At 31.5% G+C, this 22,162-nt stretch overlaps 1 protein-coding gene across 1 annotated transcript in view; it reads right to left on the reverse strand.

Annotated features, from left to right (window-relative positions):
- LOC136977849 (spastin-like) overlaps positions 1–17,735 on the reverse strand; it is a gene marked incomplete at its 5' end in the record, with an annotated part of 41,476 nt that extends 23,741 nt beyond the window's left edge. The window contains 6 exons of the mRNA XM_067273434.1: positions 1,250–1,325; positions 3,470–3,541; positions 4,256–4,330; positions 5,476–5,540; positions 15,576–15,726; positions 17,541–17,735. Of these exons, the coding sequence (XP_067129535.1) occupies positions 1,250–1,325; positions 3,470–3,541; positions 4,256–4,330; positions 5,476–5,540; positions 15,576–15,726; positions 17,541–17,735 (634 nt within the window). The remainder of the gene's footprint in view (positions 1–1,249; positions 1,326–3,469; positions 3,542–4,255; positions 4,331–5,475; positions 5,541–15,575; positions 15,727–17,540) is intronic.
- Between the last annotated feature and the right edge of the window lie 4,427 nt (positions 17,736–22,162).

Genomic DNA, 22,162 nt, shown 5'->3' on the forward strand with positions numbered 1-22,162 from the left:
ATCATTAAAATAACTTTATTTAATTCAATTTAAAATTTATTTTTGTATTCTAGTATCAAAATATATTAACAGGACTTATTATACTGGAAACTATGGATGCAGATATTTAGTCTTACAGATCAGAAATAATGTTTTTTATTTATTGGCTAAGAAAAACACTGAATTGCCTGCCATCTGGGTTGTTCTCATCTGATTATGAGTAAGTGTTGGAGGCAGTGGATATGTCGTGGTGCAGACCCTCACAAACCATGGGAGAGAATTGTCTGATTGTGACACAAGAATGAATTACTCCAATGGCATCTTTGTCCAATTAGAAATTTTGACGGTAGAGCAAGATACTAGTTTTTGAACTTGAGTTGGCTTGTTTGCTGTTATGTGAGCTAATAAGCATTGCATCCAAGAGGTATTTGAGTACCTAGCAAAAGTTCTTGAGAACAAAGAGAATTTTTTGCAATCAGATCTAAATTCTTGAATTCAAATATTCCCATCTTTAATTGGCATCACTTTGGACTAATTTGCATTAAACCACCTGGTAATAAAATTTTTATGTATGTAATAATGATTTCACTACAGAAAAAGGGATGTAACTGTGTGATATTTATCTGATGCAGTTTACACGTTCAAAAAAAGGAGAAAGAAAAAAAAATACTAAAACCTGTTCAAAGAGGAACTTAAATTAGCATAATTATTTGTTTCTATGTTTGTTTGTTATTTGTATAGTATAGGAAAAGCAATAAAATTTCAAAAATACAGTAAGCAAATGGTTAAAAATATTACAATCCAGATTTGAAGACATTTGAAAATAAATTTAATTTGGCATTAATGTCATTTTTTTAAATTAATTCTGAGACAAATAAAACAAGAGTCAAAAAAATGAATTAAATTAATATTAATAAAATATCATATTTTATCACTTAATTAAATTACTTAATTTGAATTTATTATAAATTTAAAATTAATTTTACTTTTAAACTGATGTAAAATTTTATATACAAGTTTATAAAATAATTGCATTTAAAATCTTTTAATGTAACAGTACAGATAAATATTTTAAAATTATGAAATTTAAAATCGGAAAAGCAGAATTTGTGACGTTAGTTTTTATTTTCAGAATTTTACTAATTTTATAATATGAAAGTCTGTACAATCTGCTGCAATATATATCATAAAATGGTAACAATGAATGTTGTTTCAATTTGAATTATTATGATTTGCATCAACTAATAATTATTAGTAATTAAATTTTTACCTATAAATACAATGCTAGGTTGAAGTTCCCTGGCAACAGCAAACAAGGCACGAACTAACTTCTCTCCCTCGCCAACCTTAAAAAACAAATTTTCATATAACTTATTGGAAACAAAATGTAATCTCTCAAAGTTTTCTAAATAGTATAGAAATTTCATAAAGTAGAAAAAACAATTATTAAATTTTAATAGATTAAAAAACGAAACAATTTATTAATTACATTCAGTAAAAATATTGAAGATTTTTTTGTGTGGAAGAAAACCATACAAAACTAATTTATTAAAATGATTAGAAATAAAGCAAGTTTGGTTAATTTTCCAATCATCATACATACTACATTAATTAGAAATGATAATTTTAGGATTCATTTAATGTCACATTTTCAATGGTAAATACAATATATTTCTTAATTTGAATCAAACTAAAATTGAATTATTTCTTGTTTATATTTAAAATTATAAGTATAAATATAATTTCATAAGGAAGTTACTTTCTTATTATACTATTCATTATACTTACATTAATAGCTTGCAGGGACCCATAAATATAAATAATTCAGAGATCTAATCATCAATATCCATGTAAACCAAACTGATTTAAGTTAATTATTTTTCATATGAATAAAACCTATGTACTGTACATAATTTGGCTTGCACATTGTATTTTAGATAAAATTTAAAAATATACAAAATTATATAAAATCAATAAACAGTTCAGTAGTCCTCGTTATATTGGACATGTCAGGAGACAAATCAAATGAGCAACATAACCAATGTTTTAGTGTACAAAGGCAATGTCAAAATATTTGATAAGACAAAAGTAATTGAAATACTGCATAAATATTGGCCTTAAAAATATACAAATGGCAGGATATGACTTGAAACAATTTTTCTATTGTACCCAAATATGTTTTGTCTTAGAAAAGTGGAGGAAACAAAATCTTGAATAGGCAGCCTTAAAATTCTTTGGGGCATATACTGACATTTTTGGTAATGACAGGAGGAATTTTGTCCCATTCTTGTCAAATATTCCTTTCAAGAACTGTCATCACTAAGTGCTATTTCTGATCTTAGTCCTATTGAAAACATCTGGTGTTTTTGAAGCACTAAGACCAGGGCTCCAGTAACCATGAGAGTAGATTGATCCACTTGAGCTGGAATCCTTAAGTTGTCAAGCTTTGCTATGTGGGGCTTGGCATTGTCATGTTGAGATTGCCATTAATGATTACAAAACAATTTTCATTGCAATAATCATAAATGTTCTTCAAAAATTTCAATGTATCTTGGTGTTGTGATGGTGCCTTCATAAAAATTGTGCTGCCTACTCCATAAGTTGATATATTATATATTCCCAAAAACTGACAGAAAGGGTTTTGAGTTATGTGAGTTACAAATAGTCCACTTTTTCATTTATGTTTATTTTACTTATGTTATTTGTATTTTTATTCACAAATTAAAATTGTTCTTGTTCTTTTTCATTCAAATTTTGTAGTTCAGTCCCGCAACTGACGAAAGTCCATAAACTGAGTCAAAAATATTTTTGTGCATTAAAGTACAACTTGCTGGATTAATTTATCCTTTGAGTTTCTCCTCCAGTTCTTTTGTGTTTTAATGCCAAAAGCTATGTTTACATAGTTGTTTTTCTAGCTGCATTGGAAATCACAACTAGTTTCTTGTAAACTGAACAATGTATAATATTGAATTTGGCAATTGCAGAGAAGACACGTGTTGTTACAGGATTTTTCAAATTGTCAAATTTAAAAAAAGGTAATTACATAGCACATAATTTCACTTGAAAAATCAGTGAAAAATTGCCACCTTACATCTGTATGGAACATTTAAAAAAGTGCTTATGATCATAAGTTAAAATAACCTGACTTTTATATGATTTTAACAGAGTTTTTAAAACACCTGACATGGTAGACACACTGCACCTTTCTCTAAAATATCATTAAAACTAATTAGTTTGTTTTTGAAGAAGTCTTGCTTTTGCATTTATCAATTTAATCTTGGACACCCCTATATTTTAATGCATTATAAGTATTTCTAAACTCAAAATAATCTATAATCAAAATAGTTCAAATAATAAAATTTGAGAACATTTTTAATGAAAAACATTGTTTTAGAAGCTTATATTCATTATAAATATAAAATAGATATATATGCTATCAAACCAAAAATATATTTGATTTGATTCAATTCAAAACTTTAAAAGAACTTACATATTTTGAAGTAAGTGTTGCTGCACTTATATTTAAAAATGTTGAATTGGACTCATGAGCAACAGCTTTAGCCTAATAAAAACAAGAAAATACAATAAATATTTGAAAGATAAACATTTTATCTATTATGATTAACAATATATATCCTTAAATTAAATGAATGTTGAAGTTTCATACAGTCTTCAGTTATACTATTTTAATAGAGTGAGCTATAGAATAAAACTCAAATATCTGAATACAACAAATCAGAAACTAAAAGATCAAAATGACGTCTATAGCTATTTCCTCTGCATATTGAACATGCTTACAAAAAATAAAATATTTCTTAACTTGTGTTTCTACTAATATCTGATTATAAATATATAACGTGGTTTCTCCCTTGTTCTTCTTTACTATTGTTTTATATTCTTACTTGGATTTATAATGAATGCAATCTGTTAAATTTTTATCAAAATACATTTATAATTTTTCCCATTTTCCAAAATTATATTTAAACCATACATATATCTTATAACTTGTTTCAATTACTTCTAATTGTATTTATTATCTTTTGTATCCCCAAGAAGAAAATTAAAATATTTTTATTATAATTTTCTAATGCTATGAATTATGTTCATGCAAAATTTTACTTTACTGAATTTATTAGATTTATTTCAAAATCATGTGTTTAATAATCTTCTGAAAATTTAAATCTAATTTGTTACATTATTTCAACAGCTTACATTAGAAAATAAAAATTTAAATGAGAAAATGATTTTTACAAGTTTTATATAAAGTATTACTTACCAACATAGTTTTTCCATTACCAGGTGGACCAAATAATAAGAGCCCTCTTGGAGGTGTACGTAACCCAGTGAAAAGCTGAAATGTTAAATATTTTTGATATACGAAATTTCTAAAAATGATAAAGATAATTCTTGCATCACAATTACTGTATATAATTCGTATAATTCTATTGTTTTATTATGATAAGTCAATTTTAGTTTTGATTCGAGAAATTCTATAAACATAGTTTTGCCTCTAATTAAAATTAAACAGTTTTGCAGAATACATGCAAAGGATTTGCAAGAAATGAGGAATTGCTCCCGTCATCTTACTTTCTATTTATTATAATAAATAGAGTAGACATTCAATTCAATAAACAAAAAAAAATTTTGTCTTAAAGAAAACATTTATAACCTTTTTTATTCATGAATAGTGCACAGCACACTAAAAGATTGGGTTAATAGCAAGGTTGAGGCCGACGTTTTCAACGCGAAAACATGAACGTCGGCATTCAGCGCTGCCTTCCTGTAAGCCTAGAAGTTTAACAATGGTGTTTGGAAAGTCAGTGGAATCATGCTCGACATTCCAAATGCCATATTCAAACTTCTAGGCTTACAGAAAAGCGATGCTGAACGTCCGATGTACATGTTTTTGCGTTTAAAACTTCGGCCTCAACCTCTCTAATGTATATAAATTACTCAATGTACATTATATAATTAATAAATTTCTCTTTCATAATTAACAAATCAAATCTGTGCTGCTTCCCAGGAGTATCCTAATTATATAAAAATTTCTAATCTAAGTACTTTTGGGCAGATAAGTTCATCATCACAGGTCCCAAACATATTTCACAAAATTTGGAACTTAAAACATATATTATTTCAATAGTTTTAAAACTACATATCCAAATATTATCAAATGTTAAGTACAAAATTTAAAACTTAAAAATGTCGTTAACTACAATTTAAAACACTCTTATTTACACTTAACCAAATATAATTAAATATTTTAATAAAAATATAATCAAGTGTATCTATGAGTAAGCAGCTCTAAACATTATAAATTTATTGTATATTAACTTAAAAATTACAAGGGACTATATGTAATAACAGTGAAAAATGGAAAATCTAATTAAAATTACACGCCTAATTATGAAAAAACAAACATATCCTTAAAAAATATCTTAAAAAAACCACAGTGAATATGTTAAGAATAATCATAATATTACAAAATATATATACTTCGGGTCTTTGGGTTGGCAAGATAACCATCTCCCTTAGTGCTTGTTTGGCTACTTCTTGTCCAGCTAGAATTAAAAACGATATTTTTTATTTGAGTTTTTATTTGTTTTAGAATAGAAAGTAAAATTTATTAATAAAAATTAATTAATTTTTAAATAATTACATAGCATAAGAATACTTATTCATATAAACTGCCGATTTTTATAGTAATAATAATATACTCGTGAACAAACAAAATCACACACATCATATACATCAGGGATGGGCAACCTTTTTCTACGTAAGGGCCGCATTTCAAAACTTTTGAACTGACGCGGGCTGCACACACGAGAAAAGAGGGGGAAACTGTCGGTAAATCACAATTCTTTATTCATATATAATTATAAATTAGCATAGGTATACTTAATATAGCTTCTGGCACTGATCTAAACGTAATATATTGGAAATATTTGGTTAAATATCAGTCACTGCTAGTTTTAAATTAGTTTTGATGTATCTGTTAGCTGGTCTCTTGTTTTAATTTTTACTAAATTCATTGCGAAAAAACTTTTCACAAATATAAGTTGTAGAAAATAACGTTTGAATTTTTGTTGAATATCTCATTAAGCTGGGAAATTGATATATTTATTCACATTTTATGCCATGCGGGCCGCAAAAAATATTACTGCATGCCGCATGCAACCAGCCTCACACACCTCATATACATTGCTGTTCTCCAAACACCCACAATGTATAAAATATATACACTGAAAAAATTAGTACAATCTCAGAACTTGCCCACAGAATAAGCATCTGCAAAGAATTGAGAGGGTACAGTACATATTGTGCCAGTAGTCTTTTCTTGTGCAGGCATCATACTACATACATGAAAGTCTAGAAATGTATGTGCTAAGACCTAACATCATATTACAGAAATTCTTCAACACAGGAACATGTACAAGCATCAGGTAACTGCAGTAATTTTTACACCTTGATCAACTGAATGATACAGATTCCACCAAACACATAATAAAACAAAGCAAGCTTCACAGCTTACATATAACATTTTTTTTCATTCAAAAGGAAAAAAATAATGATATTGATTTATTATATGTAGTGAAAAATCTATTAAATGTAAATAAATCTACTTAGATTTGAAAGTAAGTTTACAAATTTGATATTAGAGAAGTGAACTCATTTGAAATCTAAATTGCTGTTGATAGTATAATACAGAGGTCAGCAACCTTTTTTGGCTGTGGGTCAAAATCAACCAAAATGTGTGTATTAAGAAGACGTTTCGGGTCAGTGGTATTTTCATTTTAAAACAGTATTTTTTGGTGAATAATAAGATAAATTTTATTGAAAAAATACTTACAATACGCTTTAAACTTTAAACATAAAAATTAAAATTATAATTCTAATTATTATAAAAACAAACATAACTGAATGAACTTTATTTTTGTCTTCGATATCAATGGCTCCCCTGATGCTGAACTTGTGATGTCAATTTAGTCAAGTCTGGCTTATATTTAGTTATCTTAAGATGAATACAAGCATCTAAATTTTCGGTAGTTAAGCTGCTCCAGTTCTTACTTAAAATAAATTGTGTGTGTGAAAATATTTGCTCACATTTATAAGTTGAACCAAATGCAGACAAAATGGCAAAGCCAATTTTTTTCAGAGCTGAGAACTGGGATTCATGTGCTGGGAATCACTTGCTACGAAGTGTAGCAAGTGTGGCTTTATTAAACCTTATTTATTTTCTTTTCTTTACTTTCCTTATACTATCTTCCTGTAGTAACAATTTTACTTCCGTTTTCTATTTACTTAACCACGCGGTAGTTAGTCGACACATGTGGCCTGGACGGTAATAAAAACAAAAAGGGTGTGACACCGAGGGGTCGAGGGGTTACGTCAGAGGAGATAGGAGGACAGGAGCGAGAGGAAGGAAGATTTTTCGGAGAGAGAGAAAAACGGGACGAACAGAAACAAAGAAAGTTATTAAGGAACGGATCCGAGGTTTTTTTTTTCTTATTTATTACCGCCAGTCACCCCTTCGAACCAATTTTCAGTCTTATCATCTCTGTTTAATTCTCTTCCACCTTATCTTTCTCTAGGGCCCTGTACTTAGTTAAGCTAGATATAAGTTAGAATAAGTTCTTTGTCTTGTCGGCACGCGGGGACTAATTGATGACATTGTTACGCGCAGTCCCAAATGTATTTGTATTAGTAATTAGTAAGTGTGTGTAATCGTTTCTTTGTAAATTATTTATGTTCGCTGAAATTAATAAACCTTTTTTTTTATTCTATCAAAGCCGAGCGACTCTCAGGGTCTTGTTATTTCATATACTCGGCTAACAATGGCGTCCGCGACAGGATTCTGTTAGTAACGGGATACGGTTTTTATTGTATAGAACGTAGCATTGTATTATCGTGCCTGTAGATTTAAGGCCCTACAATTTGTAATCAATTGTATTATTTTTATATCATTAATTATGGATGATTGTAACCAGAACAATCTTGCTACATCCTCAGGAGGCGAGGGTGAGGGGATCCCTCCGGTAGTCACAGGGTTTCTAGGAATGGTTCCCATTTTTTCTAATAGTGGCAGTGATTTGGTTAATGTCCGCCAATTCTTCAAGACCATAGATAATATATCTCGCCTGGCTGGGTGGAACAGTGAAGTGAAATTGGCTGTCTTACAAGCTCGGTTAAAAGGGGGGCCATTATCGACGTTCTTCAGCTTGGCTGACCAAGATCCTTGTACTTTTGAGGGAATTAGGCAAAAATTAATTCAATGTTACGAAAAGCGAGAACTTAAGGAAAAGAATGCACTCGACCAACTCTTAAGTATTAAGCAGAACCATGATGAGACGGTATGTGACTATGTCATCCGCATGAATACACTGTTGTCGAAGGCCGCTTCCAATAACGAAAAAATTGGTGCCTTGAGGGATGACATTATTAGAGAGAGATTTATAAAGGGCCTAAGGCCCCAGCTAAAGGGATACGTATTAAGGAGAGAACCCCAGACCTTAGATCAGGCAATTAAGGAAGCGGAGAGGGAAGAACGGGTCGAACTCGAGTGTAACGTTAGTAGAGAAAATAAATTTGTACACACCATTGAAATAAAGAACCCAACCGCTAATGAGGATCCGAATGGTGTGATGAATATTGTGAAAACAAAGGAAGACGATAGACTTGAAAGGTTGGAAAAAATGGTGGGGTCGTTATGTAGTACTGTTAATGGTTTGGTCGAAAGACTGGGTGGAAATCTAGATAAAAATAAGGATAGCCCGAACCGATCTGTCCTAAAAAGGTGTTACATTTGTGGGAATCCTCGCCACCTGGCCCGCCAGTGCCCTCAACGGAATATAAATGATTTAAACTAATTACGGGGCGTGATGATAGCCAGTATCACGTCCCATGCATCGAGCTAACCCTGGCCCCTAATGTGTTCTTCTCTAAAAAGGGCCTTCCCCTCATTCTTGGTGATGCTTATGGTACCAGTATCAAGTTTCTGGTCGATACGGGTGCGGAAAGGTCCGTGCTAAGCCTGAAGATCGCTCAGAGCGAGATATGGAGTAGGGGACCGAACGGTGCACTTCACAGGAGTTGGAAACGACTACGAGGAATCGGTGGGGAGGTTATCGAATGCGAATGGGAGTCTAATATCAAGATCGAAAGAGGAGGGAGAACTCAAAATGTTCAAATGACTTGCATGCACTTGCCATCCGAAGTCGAATACGAAGGAGTATTGGGTATGGATGTGTTAAACAGGTTCCCGGAAGTATTAATTGAAACAGGTGAGAATGTAACATCTTGGAATAGAACCGAAATTGATGACTTTTATCAGTGTTGTGGATTCAGAAGGGAGGAATCCGATAATACGATGGAGGTTAATTTATCCCATTTGAAAGACTACGAAAAAAAGGAAGTGGAGCGTATCTTTAATGAACACCCCGGATGTTTCGCACGGAAAATAGAAGATTTGACCGGTACTAAGGAATTTCTTCATACACCTATCATTAAGAGTAACCAAATAATTAATACAAAACAATATAGAATACCGCAATGTTATTTGAGTGAACTAAAGAAAATGATAGTTTCATATCTGAAGGCGGGGATTTGCGAGGAGAGTACTTCTGAATGGAATTCCCCCCTTCACATTGTCCCGAAGGAGTCCGGCGAGTTAAGGGTTACTCTCGATCTACGAAGAATTAACGAAGTAACCCAGTCCCAGGAGTTCCCTCTAGCCCGTGTGGATGAGATCTTAACGAAGTTTCAGGGAAGCAAATTCTTCTCGGTAATCGACCTAAAGTCTGGATATTTCCAGATACCCATACATGAATCAACACGTCATTTCTTTGCTTTCTCTACTCCTTGGGGAAAATTCCAGATGTGCCGCCTCCCGCAAGGTGGAAAGAATAGCGGGAGGTATTTTCAATACGCCATGTCTAGGCTGTTGGGGAGATTCATAGATATCAATTGTTTCGTCTTTCAAGACGATATTGTGTTGTTCTCCCAATCCTTTGAAGATCACGTGAAACTCCTAAGGGAGGTAATCTCTATATTAGACAAAGCCAACTTGAAATTGCACCCAAAAAAATCGAAATTCATGGTGAAAGAAGTGCGGTATCTGGGACACATCATCGATAGTAAGGGGATACGACCTGATCCCTGCAACGTGGATGCGATTAAAGAAGTCCAACCCCCGCGTAATGTGAAAGACGTCAGGAGTTTCCTCGGAATGGTGGGATTCTTCCGCAACTTTATCCCAAACTTTGCCGAGATTGCTCTTCCTCTTACATATCTGACTAAAAAATATGTAAAGTTCTTATGGGACGACCAGTGCCAATCAAGCTTCGAAAAATTTAAAGAACTATTATCTAAACCCCCTGTGCTATCTCATCCCGACTTTAAAATACCTTTTTTCATGCACTCGGACGCTTCAGATACCTGGGCTGGTGCGGTCTTAGAACAGGAAAGCGAAGGGAAACTCATTCCCATTGGCTACTTTAGTAGGAAGTTCCGTGGGCCCGAACTAAAATATTCCACTATCGAGAAGGAATGCTACTCAATAATCTTAGCCCTCCGCCACTTTAAACATCTTATTCTTGGTCAGAAGGTCACTGTGCTTTCCGACCACAAACCTTTAACCTTTGTGAAAAATATGAAAAATCACAATAACCGCCTCATGAGATGGGCCGTAGAATTATCTAATTTTGATTTGGTCATTACGCATGTTCAAGGGAAGAGTAACCCAGTGGCTGATTTATTGTCTCGACCACATGGTAGTAGAGAAGAAGCCCCCTCAAACAGCGATGTCATTAATTGCATCAGTGAAGAGTTGTGGAAAAAGGTAAAGAAGTCCCAGATTGGGGACAGAATTTTTGGTCCAATGAGAAATCATTTAATTAAATTCCCACCCTCTTACAATGATTACCCGAGTAGTGGCATACTTCCTGAGTATCAAGTAGATGGTGATGTATTAGTCCACGTACGACCGGGACGGTTTGGAATACGTCAATGGAGGCGTGTTTGTGTAGGGGAAACAGCAATTAATGACGTAATTAAAGCATTCCATGAATCACCATTAGCCGGACACTACGGCAAAGAAAAAACGTGTGACCTGATCAACCGTTACTACTACTTCAAGAAGATGAAAAAACTCGTCGATAGATTCGTGAAGTTCTGCAAAGTTTGCCAACAACATAACTTACATCAAGGAAGAGCCCCCTTTCAAGAAACGGAAGTCGCTAATTATCCGTTTCAAAAGGTGTCAATCGACATAATTGGCCCTTTAAATCAAACACATAAGGGTAATCGTTATATTCTCACCATAATTGACATGTTTACTCGATACACAGAAGCCGTCCCTTTAAGGGACCAATCTGCGGCCTCTGTAGCCAATGTGTTTTTCGAAAGGATAGTCTGCAGATATGGCAGTCCCGAGATCATCATCTCTGACCGGGGCACGAATTTTACGTCCTCCATCTTTAATGAAATGTGCAACATCCTTACCGTCAAGCACAATGTTACGACATCATATCGCCCTTGTTCGAACTCAGTTTGTGAACGTGTGAACAAATCCATCAGTAACCTTTTGGCCAGAATATCAGGCGGCAGCAACAACAATTGGGATACCTTCTTACAGACTGCTGTGTTCGCTTATAATAATGCTACACACTCCTCTACTAGTGAGTCACCTTCATTTCTTCTTTACGGATTTGATCCTAAATTCCCTCATGCGTTCCCTGTTGAACAGACAAATGACTACCCGGGTATTCGGGAGTATCGTGATTTCCTTATGGATAAGCTACGATGCATCCGTGAATCGGCATACGAATTAAGTCGCAACCGTAACAAACTTAACCGTAACCGCATCAACACAGGGAGGAAGGTGAGGAGCTTTGAGGTAGGGCAGAAAGTTTGGATGTTAAGGAAAGGGAAGAAGCAAGGCAAGTTTTCTCCAAAATATTTAGGTCCTTTCCGTGTCTCTCGCCTCCTGGGGCCTGTTAACGCGGAAATCGAAAATTGTAATAAAAAGGAAAAACTTGTTGTACACATAGACAGACTAAAACCGTGCTTCTCAAACTTCCGTGAGCCTAGACGGAAGCGTAACATCCCAATTGGACACGAAGGATCACAATCCGGAGAGATCGAGGAGATTGAAGAGGAAGAAGACATCCCTCACCTACCCACTGCGCAACGGGCGAGCTACAATAGGTATAATCAACATAACCAGCAGCATCAAGGAGACCGCAAGGATTCGGGTAATGAGACCATGCTGGAACAGAGGGGTAATATCTCCCACCCGTATAACTTACGGGGGCAGAAAGTGGACTATCGCCGGCTTCACTTTGGAAGATGAACTGTAGTTCATCATCCATTAATGGTTGTGTATATCCATATTAATGTTTCTGTTAATTGTTAATATGTCTTTTGGTGGGGACGTATGTGGCTTTATTAAACCTTATTTATTTTCTTTTCTTTACTTTCCTTATACTATCTTCCTGTAGTAACAATTTTACTTCCGTTTTCTATTTACTTAACCACGCGGTAGTTAGTCGACACATGTGGCCTGGACGGTAATAAAAACAAAAAGGGTGTGACACCGAGGGGTCGAGGGGTTACGTCAGAGGAGATAGGAGGACAGGAGCGAGAGGAAGGAAGATTTTTCGGAGAGAGAGAAAAACGGGACGAACAGAAACAAAGAAAGTTATTAAGGAACGGATCCGAGGTTTTTTTTTTCTTATTTATTACCGCCAGTCACCCCTTCGAACCAATTTTCAGTCTTATCATCTCTGTTTAATTCTCTTCCACCTTATCTTTCTCTAGGGCCCTGTACTTAGTTAAGCTAGATATAAGTTAGAATAAGTTCTTTGTCTTGTCGGCACGCGGGGACTAATTGATGACATTGTTACGCGCAGTCCCAAATGTATTTGTATTAGTAATTAGTAAGTGTGTGTAATCGTTTCTTTGTAAATTATTTATGTTCGCTGAAATTAATAAACCTTTTTTTTTATTCTATCAAAGCCGAGCGACTCTCAGGGTCTTGTTATTTCATATACTCGGCTAACACAAGTGAAGCCCAACACGTTGATGTCATGGAAAGATCATAATATTCTGATTTTTCCAAATCTTTCCGCAATATCTGGAATTCTGGAACTCAAGTGGGTCATGGTTTAATCGACACCTGGTATAATATATGGGCTTTATTAATTTGATGTGTAATGGTTCAATATGGTAATTACAGTCAAACCTGTCTATAATGGAATCCCATGGGATTGAGCAATTCTTCTGTAGTAGACAGGTTTCCACTAGATACAGGTTATCTACTACAGGCACTCCTTGATTAATGCAATTAATTAATCCCTCAATGCTACTGCATACATCAAAATCATGTTAATAAAATACAGTGTTACCTCGGTCTCGACCAAACAATCACCACCCACTAGAACAAATTTTCGGTTAACAACAAATATTTTTATTTTAACTTTAATCTTGTTATCCGTAAAAAGTTTTCTATGATAAAAATGAGTAACTAATTTAAAAATAAAATGAAACCTTAGAGCTGCCTGCCTTTGTCAGACAAAATTATACTCAATCTAGTTCATTTTTTTCACTTAATGCAGTCAGAACACAATTATCATCATGTTTTACAACCATTTCAAGTAGATGAAGTGTTCCAACAATATGTGTCTGTGACATACTAAGATTTGTTGCAAGTTCACAAATCATTTGTCTATTTTTAACAATTTCTATCTGTAATTTTTCTTTGTTGACAGTTTTTGGGTACGCCATAAATTTGTTATCCTTTAGTTCAAAATTTCTCAAACAAAACTTTCAAAACCACATTCGAGGTTTAGGAGCATCTTCCCCATACACATTACGAGTATGTTTCACTGATTATATAGCTTTATATCCTTTATGAAACTTAAAAAGCATAATATGATCCACTATGCATTTTATCTGCAGACATTTCAACTTGATTTTATTCAAACAAAATGTGATGTAAAAAGTTTAAAATAAGCTTCTAAATAAAGAATACAATCTCACATTAGCAATAATGTGTTAAATTTCACAGCTGTTGTAATTAAATCACATATCTATGTTAAGTAAAGATAGCTGTTAAAAATATACAAAAAAACTTTCCATTGAGCATGGAAGAAAACAGTGACTTTTCCATTATATGGCCTAATTTTTCTTTCTGTTTCCACGTTGGACAGATTCTGCTGTATACAAGTTAATTTACAATAATTTTTGCAGAAAATTCAAGGAACCAAAGAAATTTACTACAGGTATACCTCACCTTACGTTGGTAATTGGTTCCAGGAGAGGTGCCGGAAGTCAAAAACGACATAAGTGGAATTTACTTGTCTCTGAATTTACTTGTCACTAGGCTAAACCATAAATTACCATTCCCAGTTCTGTATTTTATTTACAAATGCATTTTTAATAATACATGGTTAATAAGAATCTATTTTAAGCTTACAAACAAATAAATTTTAGTTTTTAATATAGTACAGAAAAAAGTAATCTAAATTTATAAATACATGTAATGTACATACATACAGTACATACTTGTAAATGTACATGTTTACAATTTGGTGATGTTTACAGTACATCGCAGACTCTTTATTTGTGAATGTGGTTTCTCTAAGACATTATAAAATAAGATGATTTTTTAAGGTTAAATAACAAATACAGTTATTAAAATTATTTTGCGATAGTAGAAAATAAACTAATTTATGTTAAATTTACCAATATTGAGTGGCGCTGACAACAATGCCAAATGGTAGATATTGAAACTACTGTGGAAAACGCCAATAATGAGCACTAAAGACCGCTAAATAAGACGACAACACAGAAACACAGATGTTTTCATGTTTCGTTCTCTAGGATTTATGATGATTATATTAACATTTACTGTAAATGTACATATTTTAATATGATTTTATGCACTTTTAATGCTTTTCTAGTGATATTACAACTTCAATATTTGTGGCGGACGGATGTAAAGTCGAATAAAATGACTTAAACTTGATTTTTATTTTTCCATATACTTTTTTGACAAATGACGTATAATCGAGAACGACATAACTCGAGGTATACCTGTATTAATAACAGGTTTTCACTTCACACAAGTTCCGTTATAGACAGGTTTGTCTGTATTTGTAAATTGGCCTCAAATGGAAATTGCTTTTAAGGTTGAGACAGGCCATTAAAAGAAAATATCAACATTTTCGTAGTAATGATAGCTTTATCCACAAACCTCAAACTAAGATGACTAATGCATGAAAATGTTTTTCTGTAATGTGTTCTGCAAACCTCTCCAGTGTCTCATGATTCCATCCTATATATGCTATAATAGCAAAATATCTAGTGATGGAATACGATAATAGGACATTAATGAGCAATAGAATATACAATGGAAACAAACATTTTTATTTATTTGACAGTGAATTGTTAATAACTACTATATTAATAGTTGCTGTATTTTAGGTAAAAAATTAACTTGCTTAAATATAAATATTTCACTATAGCAAAACATTAACACAATTCAAATATATTATACACACAAAAATAAATAGCAAAACTTTCAAAATTTTATTTACCTATATCTTCAAAGCTCACAGTAGGTCCATTATCTACAATTTCATCTAAAATCATATGAGCCAGTTTTGTATCAACTCCTCTCAAAGTTGTCCTACTTAGTTTTTGAGTTCTTGTTGTGGATAGTAATGTTTTGGAGGGTGAGTTCCTTCCCTAAAACAAAAAAATTAATGTAATATGTAAAAGTTAATGTAAAAGTTTAAAAATAAATTTAAATAAAAATGATAATTAAACAGATCTAATGAAATTCATACTACTACTAATTAAGCAACAAAAAATTTTTATTTGAGAAATGTTTTTGCTGTGCAAGTCATCATCCCCTCTAATACCTTAAAGAATAGTCCTTGTATTGTCCTTTTACATATTAGAATTTACTAGAAATTAAAACTACAAGTAATTAGTACTGAAGATGATTTGTAGAGTCAAAAACATTTCTCAAATAAAAAAATTTTGCTATCCTTAGTTAGCAGTTGCATGAATCCTGTTAAATATAGTGCCAAGTTTCTTAGAACATTACAATAAATAGATCTAAATTATTTATATATAAAAATAAATATTAATGTAACTTAGTATTTATTAACAATTCACTGTCATTAGAAAATATCAAAAGTGACAATAATATATTAATCTACAGCATGTAGATTTGGCATATTTTTATAGTTTTTGGTCTTATTTTTTTTTTCATATTTTCTTCTAGAATATTGTTTCCAGAAGAAGATTATAAATGCATGTCAGATTTTCTGTTAAGCTATTTTTCTCATTACAAATTATATCATTTAATTATTGAAGTTTATATGTTTGTTTTGACTTATTCAAAACTAGCAGACCCAGCCACACATTGTTGTGGCTAAAAATGTATCTATTATAAATGTATAACACTTCCCCCGTGGGGGGTTTCAAAAAATCCCTTCTTAGTGTACATTCTCTTGACGTACCCTATTAAAACGCAATCAAAAACACAAAAAAAAACCGCATCTAAAATAGTATAATAGAAGTGGAGTTCTTCACGGTAAGCCTTAATCCTGCCCATCTCCTCCAGTGGGGGGGAATGGACAAGATTAAGGCTTTGTACAGTGAGTTTGAATGAGGATGTTGTTGTGAAAGCAAGTGATGTAACTATTATCTGTATGCTGTCACATCTCCTTTGAGTTTTGTGACGATGTAATAAGTACAGATGATAAACTTGTTCATTTCCGATGTCCATTTTATTCGTTGGCGTGGTTTACCTGCCTTAGTGGTCTGTGGCTGGATTGCGTCAGAAACATCATTAGGCTGGTTTCCCAAAACTGGTGTGGTCACTGATAACCTTTCCCTTTCCTCTGTTAATTAAAATAGGTAAGAAGAAATATTGCATTTAATGATTTTCAGATATGGAGTCCACAGTGTGGTCTTCACTTGGGCTTGGTGTTCTTGAAGTTTCTACATTTAACATACTCAGTCCTAGTTGTTGGAATGTAGGTAAATATGGAGCTGAAGGTTAAGACCCAGTAGTTTTCATGTGGCAATACTATCTTATGGTAAAACTTTTGTGTTGGTCACCAGTTTTAGATCCTATCTTCATAGCAACCAGTAACTGATGTGTATGGCATGGCTGCTACTGTTATAGGTAATAAGGTGTGATGCCACTTCTTAATGATGATGCTGGCAAGCCTTGATATATTCCAGGATGCAAATGCCATTGTCATTGAGCACACCATATCTGTCTACAATTGGACTTGCTCAAAGCCTTCTCTTATGTGCCTAATATGCTTATTTAAATCTCCACCTAAAAAGAAAAGCTCACCAGCACTAGCAGTTTGGACATATGTTTTGAAGTTGTAAAATTTGTCTTTTTCATTGCTTCATACATTTTATCTATAGCCATGAGATAATTCACGGAATGCCAGTATGTTTCAATCCTGACTGATATTAGGCAGTCTGAGGTTTGCTTGACTTTATATTAAATATAAGTTTTCAAAAGTTAATACCTTAGAGGAGGTTGCAACAGTGGGCGGCTGAGAAAATTGACGACGGATAGTTGGTGGAGTTGTTGCAGTCTCCCTTGAAGTACTGGGACCAGAAAGACAAGGTGAAGATGGCACATTGCGTGGCAGTGTCTGGCTTTTGGAACGCAAACTAATTTTGCGTGCAGGAGCTGCTGTCTTCCTATCTGAAGTTACAAAATACACAAATTTTAAATATTTCAAAATAATTTAAATATATTTGACAATAATAAAAAAAATTTTAAACAGAAGTTAAAATTTTTAATATAATTTATATACTTAAAATTAATCTCAAAAGATATTTTCATGAGTATTAAACTTTAAAATTAATTTTTTTTAAATTAATGGATAAGTTTACATTCAACTAATATAATTGAAAAGCTCATTGACAAATTTTTACAAATGTTTATTGATTAAAGTAACAAAAAATTATGCTTTATCAAAATGAGTATCTTCTAAACAATTAAGTCCCAAATAAACTTTCACGTCTTTCTGGCTCCTCTTCAGAGCTTTTTTTCAAGAAAGAAAATTGAGTATTACAATTCTAAAAACATTCCAAATAATTTAAAAATTTTAAATGATTTTTTCTGTGTTTTGCAATTAAGCAAAACCAGGCAATTTAAGTACCTTATACCAGTGGTTCTCAATCTTTTTAAAGTCGGGGGACACTAAACTTTCATATTGTTTTCCGCGGAACCTTTACAATACATCAGCTTTAAAGCAGGGGCGGCAAACCATTTTGAAATCAAGTGCACTCGGTCTAGTAGATGACAACATTGGCATTTGCTAATTACATTCCCATACAAAAATTATTTTACATTGTATTGATTTTTCTTTTGCAACAATTTTTAATTGTATATTTGTTTTTTCGTGGAACATTTGAAGCGGCTTCACAGAGTACCCATGTTCCGCGGACCACGGATTGAGAACCACTGCCTTATACAACCTAGCCACAAATCTAACTAATTATATAATTTAAACACAAACTCAAACATATATACAGCCCATTAACATAAAAATTTGCAATTTTAAATTCAAATTTTACAATTGTTTGAAGTAGTGAACAGATTCATGAAAGGTGTTGAGATAAATTGCCAGATTTTATTCAATTGCAGAATGAAAAGAAAATTTTTCAAACAACAATAACTTTTAAAAATTGAACATGGTTTTAAAATTGTAATATTTAATGTTTGTTTTTGGAGTTATATTTATGAAAATAGCAAGTGAGACACAAAATTATCTGTATTTTAAACATTTAGACATTTAGTAGATTAATTCCAATAAAGCGTAATTTTCTTGCTTTAAATTTTGATTGCAATTTTAAAGAGTTATTAATTCAATATAATAAAATTTGTAATTTTATTGACTTTAGAATGTGATAAATATACAATGTTATTTTCATATGAATGTTTGGAAATTTTAAAACTTTCTCTTCTCTCTTATTTCGAGTCACTGAATTCTAATAGTTGAATAAAGTAAAATTATTATATTAATCTTATTTCAACTTTAAAAAAATGTTCAGCTTATAAGCTGTATATAGTGTTTGAAAACACATCGAAATATTTTGATTTTTAACCTAATTTTCTATTGAATTTTTTTTATGACAAGACGCATTAGAATTTATGGTTTCATACTGCAATGAAAATAAGCTAATTTTTTCTGTCAATACAATTAGAATCTATGAAAAAATTTAAAACTGTTTTTAACAAATAAAACAAACTCAAGTTTGTTTGTTATCCTATTCAAATATATCATAAAAACAATATAACAATGTGTAAAATCTTAGTTTAAGCTTGCTTTATATATGTGAAATTCAGATTTCACTGTTAAAAAAGATTCATTAAACATACTGAACAAATTCAAAATGAATAGCAAATAAAAATTTCAGATTTTTTTTTACTAAATTTTTCTGAATGAGTCAAAGAATTTTCTTTTAAAAAAACTATTTCAACAAAAAAATATCTAAATTTTTATAATCAGTAGTGGGTCTAAATTATTAAACAACATAACAATTCAAAAATATAAGGACCCATAAATATAGATTCTCTCTTTAGATGAATAATATCCCAGTAGATCATTTATTTGAGATCAACAAAGCGTTGTCTTAATACAACTCAATTTCACACCTTTCGCTTTCTGATCACTGTATATTTATAAAATGTTTAAATTAATTCTTTTAATTGCACAGAATGATGTATTATAACAATGTATTTTGAACTTCATTTCTATAAAACAGCAAAAGTATTTGATTTCAACTATTATTTAGTTTTTAATGAGTCATTAATTGAAAATTTTAAGTCATATATAAGTAAAAATCGTCAAAAGATTTTAGTTTTAAATTGACAGTTAATCCAAATAAAAGAATTAATTTTTGGTAAAAATTTAAATCTTTTTCCCTCTTTATAAGTCTTTGTTCCTGATACTTATTATGTGAAGGGATATTTCTTACTATAAATAATATTTATGTGGTGCCCGTCCCCCGCGCTAGCGACATGGTCAAGCCGAATGTCGTGCGCACCCATTCTGGCGCACGTGGGAAAAGACGAAGACGAAGCTTAAGCACATTCTTCTCCCCCGAGGCGAAAAGACGACGACGGTAAGAGTAGGAAAGGAAGAAGCTACGACGTGTCCGCCTCAAGACGATTTGTTAGTGTTCTTTGTGTTGTAACGTCCTCTGTATTATATTAAAGTGTATGTCCTTATATGTTATAAGAAGTTCTTCGTGTTTTCTTAAACTGAGTTTTACATACGCCTCTTAACGCTCAGCTCAGCCATCCACAGACACCACATTTATATGATTTATAGTAATTAGTATAGTATTAATGTCCATTTCACAGAAAACATTAAAGAAACTAATTACTGTCATCCAGTTATTTTTCATGTCTTCAGGATATAGAATAATAAGCATTCAAACAAATTTAAATGCTTAGGAATATAATTAAATAAGAATAAAATAATTACTACTATTATAAATACAAAATAATTACAAACTTAATAATTCTGAAGAATGTATAAAGTTATCCACTATTTATCTTCAATCACAATGCAAAGATGAATTTCATGTATTATGATTAGCTGTACACATTACCTTGCAAATAAATATAGTTGTATAATTTAAATTCAAAACTAGATTTTTTTTGTTTTTCTATTTAAAAATATAATTTTGAATTATTTTTCAGCCAACTTTATTCTATAACGTATTTGTTTTAGTGAAGCAGACATTTTAATAACTTCCCTACACTTATATGAAATATATTAAACTAGCAGGTGGGCCCCGCATTGCTTGGGCAAAAGTAACAATACCGAAGATTAAGATTATTACCTTACCCGTTTTCACAGAATGCAAGAATTGGGTCTTCCCTGTTTCTAGACTAATTACAGAATTTTTAGATAGGTCTAAAAATATGTTCGATTTCCCGCAAAAACGAAAAAAAACTGCATCTGCGTCTTGCACGTTGCTTTCTCTTAACACTTCCATTGTTACATAACACTTCCATCGTCGATGGAAGTGTTAAGACTTAATCCTGTCCCTCTCCCCCCGTGGAGAGGAATTTCGAAAAATCCCTTTTAGCATGCGTTCTCGTGACGTACCCTAACTGTGTACAAATTTCAACTTTTAACTCCTAACCGTTTGAGCTCTGCGCTGATTATTATTATTATCAACTCGTCTCGATTATATATATAGATAAAGAAATTTTATTTCTGTACTAAAATAAATGTTTTTGTTAATTATTCTAATAAAAAATTTATTATTTTAAGAATTATTTTGTGTAATCCACTTTCTAAAAATCTGAAAATTTACTTTGTCTTAAAATTTGTTTTATTGAATAATCATTTCAGTTAATATAACCATAAATTTTGATTGATTATTTTCCTAAGTAATTCAATTTTTTTGAATCACACTGTTCTGAATACTAAAAAATTATTAAAAATCATAATATTTAATTTAATAAACTATAGAAGCTCTTAACATTTAGTTTGTTTTATTATTCTGAGAATGAATATTAATTAAAAATAATGCCACCAGAAAATGAAAACTTTAAATTATATAATTTTAGATATTTTTTAAAGGTATTTTTTGTTTTAACAAATGAAAAAATAAAAGTATATACGTATAATATTACAGTATATTTATGTATGTACAAAAAGAGAAATCATACTATTAATATCATCTTTATAATGCAATTTTGTTTTTCTGTTCTATTACATTAAATATATATAGATTAATAGTCATTTTTAAAAACTATTTTCATTAGATGTTTGTTTTTATTTTTAAAATATAAATAAAGTTATTTAAATATACATTAAAACATCATCTATAAATTAATGTAAAAAGAAATAATTTTCAGAACATATTGTGAAGGAAAAAAGTAAAATGTTTACTAAATTTTTGAACCTTTTTCTTTAGATAATCATTAAGATTTTAAAATATAATTTTATTAATACATAAAAATATTTTCCTTTTATATTTCAAAATAATTTTCAGTATTCAGTTATAAAAATTTAAGGAACTTCTACACATATATTCCATAAATATGGAAACTAATTTTTAAATAATTTATTAAATTCAATTTATATTACTTAAGCGGCATTAAAATATTTAGTAA

The sequence above is a fragment of the Centruroides vittatus genome, unplaced genomic scaffold, assembly GCF_030686945.1.
Source record: "Centruroides vittatus isolate TY-2023 unplaced genomic scaffold, ASM3068694v2 contig_480, whole genome shotgun sequence".
Lineage (NCBI taxonomy): Eukaryota > Metazoa > Arthropoda > Arachnida > Scorpiones > Buthidae > Centruroides > Centruroides vittatus.